The sequence below is a fragment of the Buteo buteo genome, chromosome 14, assembly GCF_964188355.1.
Source record: "Buteo buteo chromosome 14, bButBut1.hap1.1, whole genome shotgun sequence".
Classification (NCBI taxonomy): domain Eukaryota; kingdom Metazoa; phylum Chordata; class Aves; order Accipitriformes; family Accipitridae; genus Buteo; species Buteo buteo.
This window is the reverse complement of record NC_134184.1, coordinates 30,771,519-30,788,821: the sequence shown is the minus strand read 5'-3', so window position 1 is coordinate 30,788,821 and position 17,303 is coordinate 30,771,519. Positions and strand designations below refer to the sequence as shown.

The 17,303-nt window shown below is 43.2% G+C and overlaps 1 protein-coding gene across 2 annotated transcripts in view; it reads left to right on the top strand.

Moving 5' to 3' along the window:
- The first annotated feature begins 510 nt into the window (after positions 1-510).
- LCP1 (lymphocyte cytosolic protein 1) overlaps positions 511-17,303 on the top strand; it is a 30,429-nt gene continuing 13,636 nt past the window's right edge. The window contains exons 1-7 of one of the 2 annotated variants that reach the window (XM_075046199.1): positions 511-714; positions 10,375-10,465; positions 12,198-12,349; positions 13,079-13,208; positions 14,474-14,606; positions 15,184-15,265; positions 17,136-17,301. In XM_075046199.1, coding sequence (XP_074902300.1) covers positions 10,399-10,465; positions 12,198-12,349; positions 13,079-13,208; positions 14,474-14,606; positions 15,184-15,265; positions 17,136-17,301 — 730 coding nt within the window. In that variant the 5' untranslated portion in view covers positions 511-714; positions 10,375-10,398. Of the gene's footprint in view, positions 715-6,247; positions 6,269-10,374; positions 10,466-12,197; positions 12,350-13,078; positions 13,209-14,473; positions 14,607-15,183; positions 15,266-17,135; positions 17,302-17,303 lie in introns of those variants that run through there. The other variant, XM_075046200.1, reaches the window with a different exon arrangement.

Here is a 17,303-nt window from a genome sequence, read left to right as displayed (position 1 = left end):
AGGTGCTTATAGAGAAGATGCAGCCAGCCTTTTGTCAGAGGTGAGTGGTGAGAATAAAAAGGTCACAAGTTGCATCAAGGGAAATTCCAACCCCACGTGAGGAAAAAAAGTTTTCACAGCGAGGACAGTCAAACATTGGCAGAGGTTGCCCAGGGATGCTGAGGAGTCTCCATCCCCGCAGACACTGCCCCAGGAGCCCCAGCCTGACTGTGCAGCCGGCTTTGTGTTGAACACAGGGTAGGATTGCAGACCTTGTTGTTATGCAAGTTTAAAACATGGCTGCTTTTATCACCAAAGAGAGAAGGCGTTTTGTGCATGCGTGTGTTCATGCATGTGCTTAGTGAGAGAGAGCGGAACCAAAGAGGGGTAAAACTGAGAGGAAGTGCTACACGCCAGTGGACCTATGGTAGGAGTACCGAGGTGAAAAGGGAGACCAAAGAATGCTAAATTTCCTTATAAAGACAAAACATTTCACTATGACGTTTTGTCACCAGTCACTTCCCTCTCTGGGCTCAGTCTTGGGCTTACAGTCTTGGACTTGACTAGTTGCTCTGCAGGAAAGGAAGATCCTCCTAATCGCGCTGTAACTACTTCGCAGTTCCCCAACCTACAAAAAGTTTGGGTTTTTTTTAAAGAAGTTCTCGCCTTTCTGTTGGATTTGCAGCTGTCGAGCTGTTGCTCCGGCAGTTTGGACCCACCGCTTGAGCCCGGGAGGTAAGATCACAGCACCTGATGTTTTTTTAGCAAGTTGCCCTCGCTGAGCATACGAGCAGTTTAACTGCACAGGAAACTGTGGTCGCCATGAAAAAGCAGTGCAGGTTCTGTATTATTGTGAAACATTTTTCAACTGTCTTGCGCACAGCATTTCTACTGACCTTCAGGGAAGTGTTTGATGGATTTAATTGGGCAGAGTGGTCTTTGACTGAGTAGTCTTTGAATTTGCATCCGTTTGGCAGGGTGTGATAAAGTAAGAAGCCATTACTTAGATTACAGAGTGGATCCCTGTAAGAAGGGAATTATAATTCCAGTGATGAAAAACACTGATTCATAAAACTAATGTATTTTGGCTTGTAGTGTTTACAATATACTCTGCTGACTGTTAGGACATTTATACTAGGCTTTTATGAATGTAATTTTACTCTCCAGAGAATAAATAAAACTGATTCATGATGGAGCCTGACTGTAGTAGGGACTTCTGCTTTAAAAACAGTGACAGGGGGTGGTCCTAACATTATATTTGCCTTTTAGGATCTTGACTGTTGAAGCTGGTCAGGCTTGCCCCTTGCCTTCTTTAGGATTTTAGCCCAGGCTGTAGATGAACTGTGACTTGCAAATGTCTGCAGACATTTTAGGTTGTAGTATTGTGAACAAGAGCCTTTGGGCTTAACTTTCTGCTCTGTAGGAGCAGTAGACTTGCTGGTTTTGTCAGGTAGTGGTTTCCTCAGCATGTGGATTTGGTTTGAACACTGTACAACTGACCCTCAAGCCTGTGAGCAACTTGACTTTTCAAGCAAATGGGACCTCAGGTCTTTGTTAGAGCAGCCAAAGTCACAGACAGCGTTGGCTGGCTGACCCCTCACTGCTGCAGATATGAAGATGAGCTTTAGCAAGTGGCAGGTGAGACTGTGCCATCAGAAGTGCAGATGGGTGCTCAGCAGATGGCTGTTTGATTGTCTTAATAAAAGCAGATCCTGCCCTGAAACCTCTCGTGCAGAGGAACTCCATCATGTATCACTTTCCCCTCCTTCTTGCTTGTCACGCAGGAGCCATTTGCCCTCCCAAAATGGGGCCAGAGGGTCTGCGGGGGGTCAGGGATGGGGTTGTGGAAGGTCTCCTGAGTGGACAGGAGATGTGGAAACCCCTTCTGCAGTGGGAAACTCCATCCAGGAGGGATGCTATGGCCAGGAGGGACTGGGAAGTACCTGCCTGCCTGCTGGTCACGAGAGTGGGGATTTCGGCTTCCATCCTGACCATGAGGTCCAGATTTACTGAGCTCAGAAGGTGAAGACAGTGCTCACACAATAAGTCAAAAAAAGGTTGTATTATGATACTGGTTTTGAATCTGCTTCCTCAAGTGAAACCAAGTAAGGGTTTGAACTGAACACTGCTGTGGTTATGAAATGTTTGAGAGCCTATATGAAACTCACTGTACTTAAACAAGTCTAGTGGTGTTGCTTCTCCCTCCCTGCTCACAGAACATACCGCGCACTCCATCATGTTGTATTATGCTACCAATTTTTTTTTGATCCTGTTTCCTTCTGATTTCAGTCATGAGCAGCTTAAAACGCAGCTGTGTAGCATGGAGCAGAGCTACCTTGATAGAAATCCTACAGTAAAAGCCATCACCATATATTTTTTCTAAAGTATGAAAGAACTTTAGAAAGGGGTTGAGTAAAGGGGAAGGAAGGAGATAGGGGAGATCAGGAGAGTACAGTGCATTCAGAAACGTAGCTCATTTTCATATTCTTAGCTCTTTCATGCAAAGCAGCAGTGAAACGCTGATACAAAATGTAAAATATTTATCAAAATGAAAAATATTGATAAAAAACCTGAAACTGTATTCACGATACTGAAACCAGCTGTGCTGCAAGACGGAGCAGGGGGCTCTGCATTGGTCGCTCTGTGCATCTTTGCAGTTATCAAAGGGGAAAGCTGTAGGATGGGAAATAAATCACCGCCTTCGGGTGAGACAAGTGGGGTGTCCTGGACACAGAGCCTATGGGGAGGAAGAGTGGCACGCAAGCCCTGAGGGATGCCCGGCGGCGGGGGCTCAGGGACCACGCCATAAAACCAAATTATTCTTGGGAGGAAAGGGGCACGGGAGGACTGTGCCTCCCGCTGCTCCAGTTCCTGCTTTGGTTCCCCATGGCACACTCGGAGACCCTACAGCTCCCGGTGGGGCACCACCGCAGGAGGGGGTCCCAAGCGGCAGGACAGCCGGTAAGGAGGGCGACGTTCGGATGTTGCTCTCCGTTTTCTGGTCTGTTGTGGTGGGTGGAAGGGCCTGATCCTTCAGGGGCTTGCTAAGCCCCTACAAATCCCTGCTGGCATAAGCGGGGAGTCCTGCAAAATGGAGGACAGAATACAACTCCTGGCACGGGAGCAACAGCAACAGATTTGTAAATCCAGGCGGAATCAGTCAAATGCAAATATACATTTGTATCTAAAAATAATATATCCACCTCCTTTTTACAGCTGGAACATGTTTTTAATATTTTCCGTGCACAGAGGAACTGTTTTCCTGCTAACAAGCCGGAAACCCAGGCCATGTTCTCCTTTCCTTGTGTCAGATACCAGGCTTTCACAGGACATTTGGGACTGAGTCAGTACTTCATGACCCGACCTTCTGCCATCGGGCTGCAGTACGGTGACTACCTTAGAGGAATAGGAAGAGAGGCTTTTATCTGTCTGCCCAGGGTTTTGTGTCCCACCTGCCACCCCAGTCGTGATGGGGCAGACGTGGGGTAGCTCCTCAAACCTGTATCCAAAGCAGCCCTTATAGATGCTTTCCTCTTCCCCCACCTCAGTTAACAAAGGTGGAAGTGGAGGGGGACAGGGCTTTCCCTGCCAAATAGGATATCTGTTTAATGACTGAAGCTGTTTGTCAGTTTGGCTTGGTTTGAAAACCAGCTTTGGACAAAAAAAAAAAAAAAAAAAAAAAAAGAAAAAAAATCAGTGGAAAGCATTTGACAATCAAAATGCTCCTTTTTCTACGGAAAAATGTTTTCACTTTAAAGCTAGCTAGCTTATGTTGGTAAAGGGATAGAAAAGAGGAGCGACCCAACAAAAAATGTAGCGTACTGGATCAATTTTTTCTTTTTTAAGAAAAATTTGACAGACTCTGATTGAAAAATAATATGCACATATATGCTGTCTCCCTGGTAAGATGCATCTGACAGATAAAAAACACATAAGGAGGGTATTTATGAGTTCGCAGCTCTGCTTCTTCAATGTCTTACTTTCCTTGAAGGATTAGCCCTCCCTGCCACAGAATGGTACATTGGAAAGAGATTTCCATTTTGCTACAAACCCTGTGGATTTTCCCTTCCTAAGTCCTGTTGACTCATATTTGATTTAGGACTCAGGCATCGCATTGACAAATAAGATCCTTCATAAAATGGAACATTAAGAAAATAAATCATGGGTATCACCATGTTGCTTTCTGAACAGTGATAAATGTCTTTTCTCTGTGTTTCTTCAATTTGTATACCAAATAATATACGTGAAGTGCAACAGCTTAATAATTCCAGCGCCTGCGTACACGGTGAGGTTTTGCTGTTGCAGGTAGCAGTCATTTTAAAATACCTTTGAGGCAAAAATTGTCATTTATTGTGGGCTGAACTGTGAATCTTGATCATGCACCAGGGAGGAACTATTTGCCATAACTTCAGAAAGACTCCTCTCTGTGTTTTGTATGCCGATTTAAACAGCAAGATCCCACCCAGATTGAAGGTACTGTAATCCAAGTTACATTTTGCTAATAGAGCCAATATGTTTCTGTCTACTTTAGGATATAAAATTTAGCTCGGCATCTTTGAGGAAATTAGAAAAACCTCTTATCCATGTGTATATCTGTAGCTATTTAAATAGGAAATAGTCATACCACTAAGTGCGCAACTTGAAAAATAGACTTTTTTTTCTATGAATGTGTTCCAAGATGTTGCAAAGTTGTTGTGTAGGAAATCCATCTAATGGACACGTGGCTCAAAATCTGATGCTATTTGCTGATGCTGTCAGTCATGGTGAGTCGCTGGCTAGCTGAATACTCACCAGCAAGGAAGAGACATACGGATTCTAGTTTTTATCTTACATCATTAGCAGAAAAAAACCTATCACAAAAAAAAAAAAAATGTCCATGCAATCTGCCTGGAAGCTGTGACGCTGAACAAGAATAAAGGACATGGGTGGGATTGTTTGTTTGTCTAAGATGGCTGGAGATCCTAGAGCCGTCGCTGCAGATTATCACTGCTCCAAACTAGCAGTAAGGCTGGGGAAATTTAGCATTAATGCTACCGTCCTACTTTGCTGTGGGTGTACCATGGATCACCCCGCTAATGCAGGGACGCAAACACATTGTTTTGATCAGAACTGTAATAACAACAGGTAATAAACATTATATGAGAGAGAAGCAATATAATAGCAAGTATGCTGAGGCTGTGAAGTTTAATTGGGAGATAAACTAGTCCGGATTATGCAAAAGAATATGTTTGGCTGACTACCAACAAGATGGCTTTGCCTGTTGCATGTTAGTTGAATTTTTTTGCACAAGATGAAACTTTAAAATTGCGGAACTTCTAGGCCACACTGTTGTGGTTATAACATTGATTCTTCTTTCAACATGAGATCCACTAAATAATTTCTCTTTTTCTCAGCCCTTAGCGAGGATTAAAATGACAAAAACTTGTCTCCAGAAGGAAAATACTTACCAGAGCCTAACTCGTAAATCTTCTCTTTCTTCTCCTCAGCCCTTCCATACTGTAGAAAATTATCTGACTGAGACACATAATTTGAACAGAAATGCATATGCATATATGGACTTCCGTGTGGGACCTTATGAGAGAAAGGTAGAGGGAAATATTTCTGGGGAGAAACATCCTATCAGGGATATTCCGATGAGCGACCAGGAATGAGGAGGGCCCCAAAGGTGCAAGAAAAATGGGACAAAAATTGAATATGCTCAAGATACTCCCTTTTCTCTTATATTTTTCTGGTGTGCAAGACGCTTCAGACCTATCACAAGAGTTTCTGCACAATTCTGAGGCCACTTCTCTTATTCCTGTGTGCTGGTGGCATTGTCCAGGGCAGGCTGTCGTTGGGGGAGGATTGCTGGTGATTCCTCTTTGATATCAGCTAGGAAGGCAAGGTTAATGCAGGAAAGAGCTGGGGATTTATTACGTAACCATTACGGAAAGCTGGACATTTGGAAATTGAGTTTGTGGATGAGACAAGAAAGAGGAAAGGAAAGGAACTGGAGCTGTGAGCTCGGATAAAGTAAAAGGCAGAGTTTTGTGTGCGAGGGGGGACACGGTCTCACGCTGCCCCATGCAACCCTAACAGCTATGTTTTGCAACAGCGAGCATCTCTTGCTTCATCACTTTCAGAAAAAATAAACAAGTTTGAAGAGAAGATAGCAGAAGAAATAGGGAAATTTATATATGGCAGGGAACACACGTGCAATCCTTTATCTCATCACTCTCCAACAGCTAGAAGGGTTACTGTATTAACAAAGTACAAGTGCGTTAACAAAATAAAGCCCTGATGGTAGAAGGTGAGTAAATATTTAGTATTTTATTCAACTACCTCAGCACCAAATTCACAGTTAAGTAGCTCCTGATGACTTAGAAATGTGTTTGCGAAATGTAATGTTGCCCCATGAAATTTGCTTTTTTGCCTTGGGGAAAGGTACAGTTTTATGTCTAGCTGTAAAGTGTGGTTTCACGTCTTCAAGGTTTTCATTGCCTTGCTTGCAATAAAGCTTAAACACCAGAGAAGTGGAGGAAAATATGAAACAAGGTAACCATTTAATACAAGTCTTGGAAACCTTTAGGTTTTAATGGCTTTGCCATTTATTATTTATATTGCGTGGTGGGTGCACACTTTGCCAAGTAATACATAACGAGCCAGCTTCTCAGACTATGGCTTCAAAATCGAAAAAGATGAAAGAACATCAATACCGCTGTGTTTCAATTTAGCAGTAACATTCAGGTTTGAGATTATTTTAGTTCTTCCCTTATATTCCAGACTGAAAATAGTTTGTTATTAGTTCTCTTAAAACATCAGTGGGATGGTAGGTTCTTCTGAGGATGAGGTCAAAGGAAAGGAGGCTTTATGGCACGGCTGTAATATATTGGCTTGGAAATGACGGCAGGAAGGGGAGTGCTCTTTTGATATCAGTTCGTAGAGGCTCTTTTGATATCAGTTACAATTCTCAGCAGCTTAGGTGAGGCCATTTTCCCTTTTCTACATTAACCTGTAACTCAGCAGTCTTCTGGGGAGGAAGGAGTGTATTTGCACAACTTCATTTTTGCTTTTGCAATAGCAGGTTTATGCTGTTTGGCAAACAAGAATGCAGTGTCAGTTCCAGGCAATGCGTAATCCGGATGCCCTGATGCCCTCTGAAGCTCAGTCTGTCTCAAGGAGTGCTTTATTTTCCTGCTGAATTTTTATTACCTTCCATTTCTTTCTTGTTGGCAGTTCCACTGTCTTTCTTGCTCTGACCCGTGGATCTGTCTTCCCTTCCTCAGCATCCTGCCTCCACATCCAAACATGTGCTGACTTTCATCTTGTTCTCTCTAAGGAACTTCAATTCTTTCACTGATCTTCGATCATGCCAAGTTCAAGATCCTTCCTCCCAGCTGCCGCTGACCTTCGAAATCTCATTTGTGCTGATAGCTAAGCTGTTTGCATTTGTTCCTTCTCAAGCTCCCCTCCCTCTTGCCGTGCCTCCCCCCTGCCCAGCTTTTCTCTTTGCTTCTTGCCGTACATTTCTGTGCTCAAAGCCATCACCTGGTTCTCATCAGCTGATTTTCCCTTTGCTCCTCCCTCAGTTCATCAACAGTTATTCCCTTCAAAGAAGCTATTTCAACTTGTTCATATTGCCCGTCATCTCCACATATTCTTCTTTGCTGTTACGCCATCCTCTGCATTTTTTTCTCTGCATCCATCTTGTCATACTGATTTTGCAAACGGTTTGGAGCAGAGCAGCGCACCGTATGCTTGCAATGCCTTGTGGATTATCAGTAATTGGACTATTCACCCAGGGTTGTTGGATGCCCTCTTGATGGGATGCCCAAGGTATTTTCAGTTTGTGTTGAGAATGGTGAAGTGCTGGAAGCGTTTGACCCCTAGAAGCAAATAACTCTGCTCTTGTCTGATAAAATCAGAAGGAAAATATTGGACCTGACCTCCCTCACCATTATCCAGAAGCATTTTACATTTCTGTGTGCCTAAATATCATCATTTACTTTTAATGATCTAAGCAAAATAAGCAGTTTATATACTGAAAAGTAGCTTTTTGAAAGTGGATTTGCTCTTTTTGCTGTGTGTTGCTAAAGCTTTGGACTTTTACTCTCTTGATTTCCCTGTTTTGTTTTTACTACTTGAACAATTCAAAAAAATGGCAGCGATTTTTAATTGTGAATAACTCTGAAACCTTGAATCTGAAAATTCTGGGTTTGATTAATTGAGTGTAAATTTGAGGGCTTTCACACACTTGGCAGAGGTTTTCTGGCTGCAGGTGAGCCTAGAAGACCCACAGTGAAGACTTTCAACTCTTTCCCTGCCTTTATTGCAGTCCCTTGGCAAAACTGGGACTAGAGGTAACCCTGAAACTGTGTAGAGGTGGTGGCTATAAAGGGATTTTCTTGCTGGTATGGACTTTATGTGGCAGATGTACTGCAATGGGCACCAGTATCAAACCCTCAGAGAGATGATGGGTTACGATGTGCTTGACCTGCTGATAATTTTTTCTCAAGGTTATAAAACTCTTTGCAAAAGTAATGTTATAGGCAGCAAACTGTGGTGTTTCTTACCTGTTCAGCTCTAGAACAGTCTTAACGCTATTAAATGTTGTGTCGCAAATTATATTGCTTGATCAAGTGACTGGACTGGAAGGGATGACTTTGTAGTGGAATATGGATTTTCTTGCTGATAGTGTAAGATTTTCATGTGTCCAGGAACATTTTAGGTAATCCACACGTTGCAAAAACACACAGCATGCAACTGAAAAAGATTGGTAGTGAGGAATCAGAGGCAGGAAAGATACCAGGATGAAGGAGGAAGACTATGATCTAATTTTGTCCTAGTATACATAACCCACATTGCTAGTGGATCACAAGGATTTTTACAGGTAATCCTTGACAGTAGGGTGGTTAGAATTACTTTTATATTATATTAGTATTTCAGTAGCAATCACCAGCTCCATTGTGCTGAAAACTGCACATGGGTTCTCATGCCCCAAGAGTGATAGCATTGTGGATTATGCTGCATTTCTCTACTTATGAAGGCTGGAATGAATGAACAGATTTTTCTCTGGAAGCTGTCCTCACCCTAAAAATCACAGTGATGGGGCAGATAAAGGGTGCATGATTCTACAGGGAGACAGTAGACAAAAAGCCAACCACATAAGATCGCCTTTGGGCTATTTCAAAGCCATGTCCATAGTGGTTCTCACAGATACAAGGAATCAATGCATGAGTTCAGAAAGGCATTAAATCTGAAGCCCAGATAGGCTGTACACAACTCTGTGCCTTTGTAGAGGGCTGTAGCAAATCTGTAATTTTTTAAATGATCCCTGTATATCTTTCTATAAAGTTTGGAATCCAAGCCCCTGGGATGCAATGTTGGCTTTAGTCTGGGAATGAGATATTTCTGATTTATTTTTTTTCCCCTTCATTTGAACACTGTAGCTACAGCAACCGCTTTCCAGGATCAACTCAGGTTTCCATTCTATTCTATTTAAATAGTTGCTTAGTTAATTAATACTTAAAGAGACATAGGACACTAGAGTCATTCTCACAAATATAGAATAATAGATAGTCTGTCTCCTGAACAGTTTGCTCATGAATAGATGCAAGGGACAGTAGGAGCATAAAAAAGCAGAGGGGTATAATGTGCATCTTCTGGCAGTGTATGAAATGATGTGACAAACGAAAGTAAACTTTCTGATTATTAAGAAAGGTGCCTAGAAGGGGAAAGCCTAATCCTTCCTCCTGCTTTTTATCTTTGATGAGAGGAAAGGCAGGAAAACTCCGTCCAGCCACCCATTCCTAAAGTGCCACCCAACCTCAGGCACTAACTTAGGTACCTTGCCGGGCAAGTCCCTAAACTCTCCCCATAGCCAGGAGGAGAAGCATCCCTCTGGGAAGCCCGACCTGATGCTCTGAACACCTTGTGAAGGAGCTTCTCTCCATCCATCCACCCCATAAGGGTGACCAGCCTCCTCGTTAGGTACCCAAAGGTTGGCGATACAAATATCCCCCCCGGGCTCCGGCTCCAGCCCAGGAAGAAGCTGCTGAAGAAGCACATGGTGAATTGTGTTTCCAAAGGAGGAATAACGAGAACCAGCACCATTTTGTCCGCTTTCTCCCCGAGAAACAAAAGTTAGCAGAGGTAGGATGCAATTCCAACTAAATTAGTATAAATAAAACTTGGGATTTTGAGGAGGGCCTGGCAAAAGAGGAGGGGTGCGGATTTGTATCTCATGTACGCAGGATTTTACCCCCTCTCTTGATTTCGGGATGCAGAGAGGAACTGGATTTTCCGCTATGGGGAGCTGCTCCGAGACTTTGAAAATCCAAGTGAAACCCTCTCTTTTTCATCACGATTACAACCCCAAAAAGGCACCAAATAAGAACAAGTGCTTTCTTCTTGCAGACCCCCCACTCGGAGAAATAAGAAATGGCGTCAACGGCACACTTCTCGGAGGAGGAGGTGGCAGAGCTACGAGAGGCTTTCAGCAAAGCCGGTGAGTACAGCAAACAGGAAAGACACTGCAGAAGTGTGAAGCTGTAGCAAGCCCTTTTCTCGTGGGCTGACTAGCCGTGCAGAAACAGAGCTTACTCCAGCGCCGATCTGCTGTGTCACCCAAACCACAGAAAGTCCCTTTTCCTGCCGCTGCGGGCCTCCTCGATGAAACCACAGCAGCACACTGCAGAGCAATGGCTTCTTACCGGAGAGAGGTGGCAGGGCAATGAGCGGCAGGTTTTATGAAATAACCTCAAAAGCTGAACAGAAAACCACGGTGGAAATACTCTCAAATGTTTTCCTGAGAATATTGTTTATTCCTGACAAATTACTTGGAAGGCAGAAAGTTTGTATTTCAATGTAAATTGAGTACTCTGTCTGGGGAGGAAGAGTCTGGAGAGGACGAATGTGCAAACGGCTACAAAATTTGTAATCCCTTTACTGTGACCTTTCAAGCCCCATATATTTTTAAAGTGTGTGTCTCCTTCCCAAGCCTTTAAAGGTTTCATCTGATTTGTCTCCTTTAAAGTCACGCAAACCCATCACTGTCTACCCAAATTCTACGAAAAGGTCCTTGTCACAGCTCACTTTTATTAGCAGATCTGTCAGCCTCACTGGATTATGTGTTAATCAGTTGTCCTTGCTGCTTCAGGAGATGGTGGTTTGATTTCTGAGCACACGGTAGTCCAGGTTGGCAATCTTAAACAACTGGTCACCGTGTGTGCCCTGTACACCCCATGCAGTGACAAGGCAAATGCTGGAAGGAAGCTCTCATTCCTCTCCCAGACATTTCCGTCTCCAAGTCCAGATCCTTTTGTTGTACGACTTCAGAAGCGGGTAGGATGCTCTTTGCAATCTGTATGAATCTGTGCTACCGAAGCTGAGAGCCGAGTGCCTTTTTGCAGTGTGGAACAAGTGACTCACAACTTAGCACGCAGGAAATCGGCACACGCCTCTTTGAAATCACCTCGGCCTCTGGGCTGGGGAAAAAGAGCCTGCAGAACAAGGAACTCACAGATATATAAAAACCAAATATAAATATTTAACCATATATATATACATATATGTAAAACTATGTACATAGCCATAGTGTTTTAACAGAAACTCTCCATGTGATAGATTCAGTTTCCTTTTTTATCTGTGGAGATTTTCACAAACTGGTGGAGAAGAACTCTGGATTTTGCAACAGGCTCAGCAGGACTGTCAGTGTTAGCACCATCGCAGAGAAATGCCCAAGTTTTTATTTTAAGGATGACCATATGCAGTTACAAGCCTCTAAACTCATGACTTCTGATGATACTAGATGCAGAAAACAGGCCAAAATCACAAGGTTTATCTATGAATATATGCACATGTAAGCTGTAACTCTGTATTGCACCAACTCCATTTTCTTTACCTGTTCTGTAGGCAGGATACTCCCTCTATAAATCACGTTTGTCTACATGTAAACCTTGGAAAGTCAATTATATGCATCTAAACCTAACTTTGTTAAGATATTACTATATGTCTAAAACACATAAATTCATCACTGTGACTTTTGTTTGTTAAGTGGTGATTGTAATTTTTTCTTGGGTGTGAATGACACCACAGTGGTTGAAAATACTGGATTTCAGGATAACAAATCTATATATATAATGTACCCTTCCCCAAGTAAAATAAAAACAGCAGCCTTTGTGTGCATAGAATTTAATTGGGCTGATGTAGAACCTAAATGTTTGCTTTAATCTTTGCAGATATCAGTGGGAACGGCTTCATCCACACCAATGATTTAACAGACGTGTTGAAGGCAGCCAATCTCCCTCTCCCAGGGTATAAAGCCAGAGAACTCATTCAGAATTTGACAACCACGGGGGATGGCCGGATCAGTTTTGATGAATTTATTTCAGTAAGTAAGATGTTATTTATTTCAGTAAGTAAGATGCTGGTCCCCAGGGCACAGCAGAGGCACAAGCACAGGGTCTCATGGGCACCTAGTTAATCCAAGTAGTGCCCCCACTAGAAAAGATGAGAGCAGGAGGTAACCAAACTAGAAATCCTGCAATCAACTGGGACAAGTTACGTGAATGCAGCTGCATATTGAATAGACTTCATATCTTGCAGTTTGGCTGATGCAGCGGGATAAAGTTTTTTTGGTTATAAGTTGCAAAAAGATTATGTCCTGGTTACGAAAAATTTCAGCAGATTGCAACTGAACACCTTATGGGGCATTTTTTCTATTAAAAAGCTTCTTATTTTTCTGGTCTGAACTGGGACAAAAGGAAATGCTGAAAGAGTGCAATTTCCCTTGGGATGGAGAAACAGGTTTTTACTTGTCCTTTCTTCAAACCCAAATTGTTAAAGGCCCTCCTCCTGCACATTTTAGCTCCGTAGTTTCATACCATATACATTTCTGTTACTTAGCTGATCTTTGTTGACTGCTTTGAAAACGTAAAAGCTGTGTACGATCCTGTTGTACAATGGCAGATACACAGATTTTACGCAGAAACCCAGTGAATAATACACAAGCTGTGCTTCCCTACATATGAAGCAGAGATGTGTCTCCTGGCCCAAGAGCTCACTGTTTTAGCTTGTTTTAATTCTCAAAGATCTTAAAATTGTCTCTTGTGCTTGAAAGATTTTCCAAAACCTGAAGAGTGATGATGTTGCTAAGTCGTTCCGAAAACAAATCAACAAAAAGGAGGGGATCTGTGCTATCGGTGGGACGTCTGAGCAGTCCAGTGCTGGCACACAACACTCTTACTCCGGTAGGTACAGCTTTCCTACGCTGATAGCAACCGGGAACAAGTGTGCCCTTGGAGATCATCCCCACTTTATCTTGGTGCAAACCCAGGTGCTCTGGCCTCGGTGAGCTTCGGCGGCTGTTCAGGCAAGGCTGCTGCAAGGCAAAGGGTTGTGAAGGTGACAAAGCACCGGAGCAGGGTCTTTCCCAAAAGTAGCTTTACTGGGGTGGATGGAGCTGTGGCTACGGCATGAAGCTCCAACCAGCTTAGCTTCCCTTACTTTAAATGCATTGCATGCCTGCAGCAGTGCAGAGGCTGGCCCATTGCTGTCCCTGCTCACTAGTAAGGCAAGGCACAGGTTCCCAGCTACTGCTAACCCGTTTCCTTCTACATTTTACCAGTAGTGTGGTAGTCTCTCTGTAAACTCACCTGTAACCTAAATGGTTCCTGACCTTTTTCTAAAGAGGGCACAACCCCATCAGGGCTCTTCTCCCAGCCCGTTTCTCCAACCTGAAGGTTTGGGGCAGCCACGGTTGCTTCTGCTCCGTCCTGGGCACTGCCCACCTTGAAGCAGCTCCACAGGGAAGAGGTCCCACCCGTGGCTGTCTTCTCCGGGGACAAGGGTGGGGAACTGATTCTCTCCGGGGAAGGGAGAGCAGAGGATGCTTCCAAGGTTCTCTGCCCACCTGAGCACAGAGGACACCTTCTCTGAGCTACTGGGAGTGGTGTGAGCTGCTGCTGGTACAGGATGGCTACATTACAGCCTTGTTGGACCCTAGGGAACATTTGCCCATTACCCTCTGAATGCTCCTTGACAGAGTCCAGTCCTGGCCACGCTCTTCTAGATACTCCACATGTGGAGGGTGTAATGTACAGTACAGAATTCACTTACTTATTTGAAGTTACGTGGGATTTTGATTTAGCAGAGTGATACAACAATGCATTCAAATCACGGCGCAAGGACAAATTACGATGAGCAGACCATAGCAACTGCAGCATACAGCTGAATCGCGTGAACTTCCTTACCAGGCTCTATAATATGCCTGCCTTCATGACAGCGGGCAACCCCAGTCAGTGGGAAGGAGTATGGAGGGAATATTAACCACCTCAAGCCCATCGCTGTCTTCTGCTCATTTGCCTGTCTCCTTGGAGCCTTCTTCCCTTGTAGGAGTTTGTCGATCAGTCACGCTGGTGGGAGAGTCGTCTCCCCCAGGAGTTCTGCCTTTGTAAGTAAAATGATGGAAGAGGTATTGCATGGCAAACTGATGGATTTGATGTTGTGTCCACAGAGGAAGAAAAGTATGCCTTTGTCAACTGGATTAATAAAGCCCTTGAGAAGGACCCTGACTGTAAGCACGTGGTCCCAATGAATCCAGAAACAGATGACCTCTTCCAGGCGGTCGGTGATGGCATAGTGCTTTGGTAAATAATACCTGTCTTTCCGACAAATGGGAACCGTGAGTCTGCAGAAACACACGTCTCTGCTTAAATAGAAGCTGCTGACTTTACATTAAACTCATGAATCTTTGCAGATTCAGGGCCTTAATAACGCTAGGTTTTTTGCTTCTTTTATCTTTAAAAATATAAAGCTTCTTTCATGTTAAATGAGAGTTTTTCCTTGCCTCTGGACCCTTGCAATAAGATTAAGTCAGTGAAATTTGAGGAGTTACTTGGTTTTATTTTTGTCCAAGGACTTTTGGACAAGAAGCAGCATGAGATAGCGAATGCTTTCATGGAAATTTTCTTCACAATAAACTTCTTGCACAGCTTCACCTTGTGGCATTCTTGGCCTCCCATCTATAGTACAATCTGCATGTGACCCAAAAGGATTGCTCGAGTGTTGCGTGTGTGCCTCTGTGTGTGTGTGTAAAAACAGAGGCTGACTATATTTGTTTAGTAACTCTCCAGCTCTTTGACTTGTAGTGACAAAAGCTGTATCCGTATTTTGTGCGCACATAGCTAGTAATGTATTTCTTGTTGTTTTTTCTTTCATTTCCAGTAAGATGATCAACTTTTCAGTGCCAGATACCATTGATGAAAGAACAATCAACAAAAAGAAACTCACGCCCTTCACAATACAGGTACTAAAATACAACAAGATTCTTTGCTCTTCGTCTTAGGGTGCTTTGATATAATCACTTAGAGCAAAGGCTGGAGATACCGTGGTCCTGCCCAATGCAATTAGGCAAAGTTGTTTGTGGCAAAGTGAGATGCTCAGGTCCATGTCATAAAAACATAAAGACTTACATTTCTGTTTCTTTCCAAACATATGAACAATCTGACTAAACAAACTGTGTTTGCATTTGCACTTAACCCAATGTATAATGTTTACCAGTTCAAAGCTTTAGATACTGTTGTGGCAGATGCCATACGAATGCAAGAGCAACTAGATAATACGGTGACCGGTTCCAGTTGGAGTAGTTCTCAGAGTCTGGACCCCACATCCAAGGTCACAGAGGCATGGCCATGGACTTGAATTCACAACTGCTGTGTTGTGCTCTGATGTCCTCACCAAAATATTAACTGTGATCCAGGAAGTACTGTGGCGCACAACGTGCCTGAGATGGTACCAGAGCCTTTGCCTACCTTTTACAACCTGTGCTATTTCACCTTGGATACCGAATCCCTTCTTCACTTCTATTACGTGTCCATGTATATGATTTAAAAATTGGACAAAAAAGCTGATTTCACCTATTTAAAGTTTATTGTGTTTTTGACACAGCAGTATGTAGAAAGATAATTTTTGTATGAACAGCATCTATGTATCTGGGTACAGAATATAAATAGATGTATGGAATAGATGTGAACCTAACCCAGTTTAGCCCTCAGCTACTCTGATTTGATGGAACATTAGCCAGGCTCAAGTAAGCTCAGAAGCCATTAAATTGGATTTTTATGCTGTATACCACATTTTTCAGTTCTAATCGCTTTGGTCAGCAGCATAGCTTAGTGATGCAGCTCAGATCAATCCCTGTCACACATAGCGTGATTTGATCAATATAGCTTCCACTTTAACTTAACCCTTTTACAGCTGTCTGGTGGAGAAAAGGTAATTAATTTGAAATGCTACAATTTTTCTAGCTTATGAGAATTTACACTCTGTCTCTCTCTGCATTTTGCATCTAATTGAATCTCTCTGTCATGCCAGCAGTGATGAAATTCATGTGAAAAATTGCAAATCTGTGTGATAAATTGTATTTTCCAGGCTTCTTTGCCTGCTTTACTTGCCCTCTGTTTACCAAGCCACCTTTTGGAATAGTGCAAACCTGTGGGTCAGATTTTCTTACACACTTTGTTTTAAATGGGAAGGAAGTGGCAAAGGAACATAACATTCCTGAAACATCACTTTCTTTCTGCCCCTCACTGTGAATCACAGAATCCCTCTGCTTCCACTGAACACTCCCAAACCAGGACTCCATACTCCAAAGTTCAAAAAGAAAATACCCAGGCTTGACCACTTCTGACCTTGGCTGAACTGAAAGGTTAAAAACTCAACCGGTGTATTCTTACTGATTCCTATGACTGTGTGCTTTTTGTAGATGTTGCCAGCTAGCAACTTATTTGTATCTTAGGTGTTACAGATTTGCATAGTGCTTAGGGAGAGCCGAGCCTGGATATAAGGAAGAAATTTTTTACCATGAGGGTGGTGAGGCACTGGCACAGGTTGCCTACAGAGGTTGTGGATGCCCCATCCCTGGAAACAGTCCAGGCCAGGTTGGACAATGCTCTGAGCAATCTGGTCTAGTTGAAGATGTCCCTGCTCATTGCAGAAGCGTTGGACTTGATGACCTTTAAAGGTCCCTTCCAACTCAAATACATTTATGATTCTATGAACATAAATGCATTCACAGTGAAGCTGCTCACAGATTTCACTAGTTTTGGCCATGCTCCCTTCCTGTATCCTCAGCTCTCCAGTCACTGCATCATTCAGAAGTTCTCTTCTTGCCCTAGGAAAATCTGAACCTGGCCCTGAACTCTGCTTCAGCCATTGGGTGCCATGTTGTTAACATTGGAGCTGAAGACTTAAAAGAAGGGAAACCTTACCTAGTTTTGGGTCTTTTATGGCAAGTCATCAAAATTGGACTCTTTGCCGACATAGAGATCAGCAGGAATGAAGGT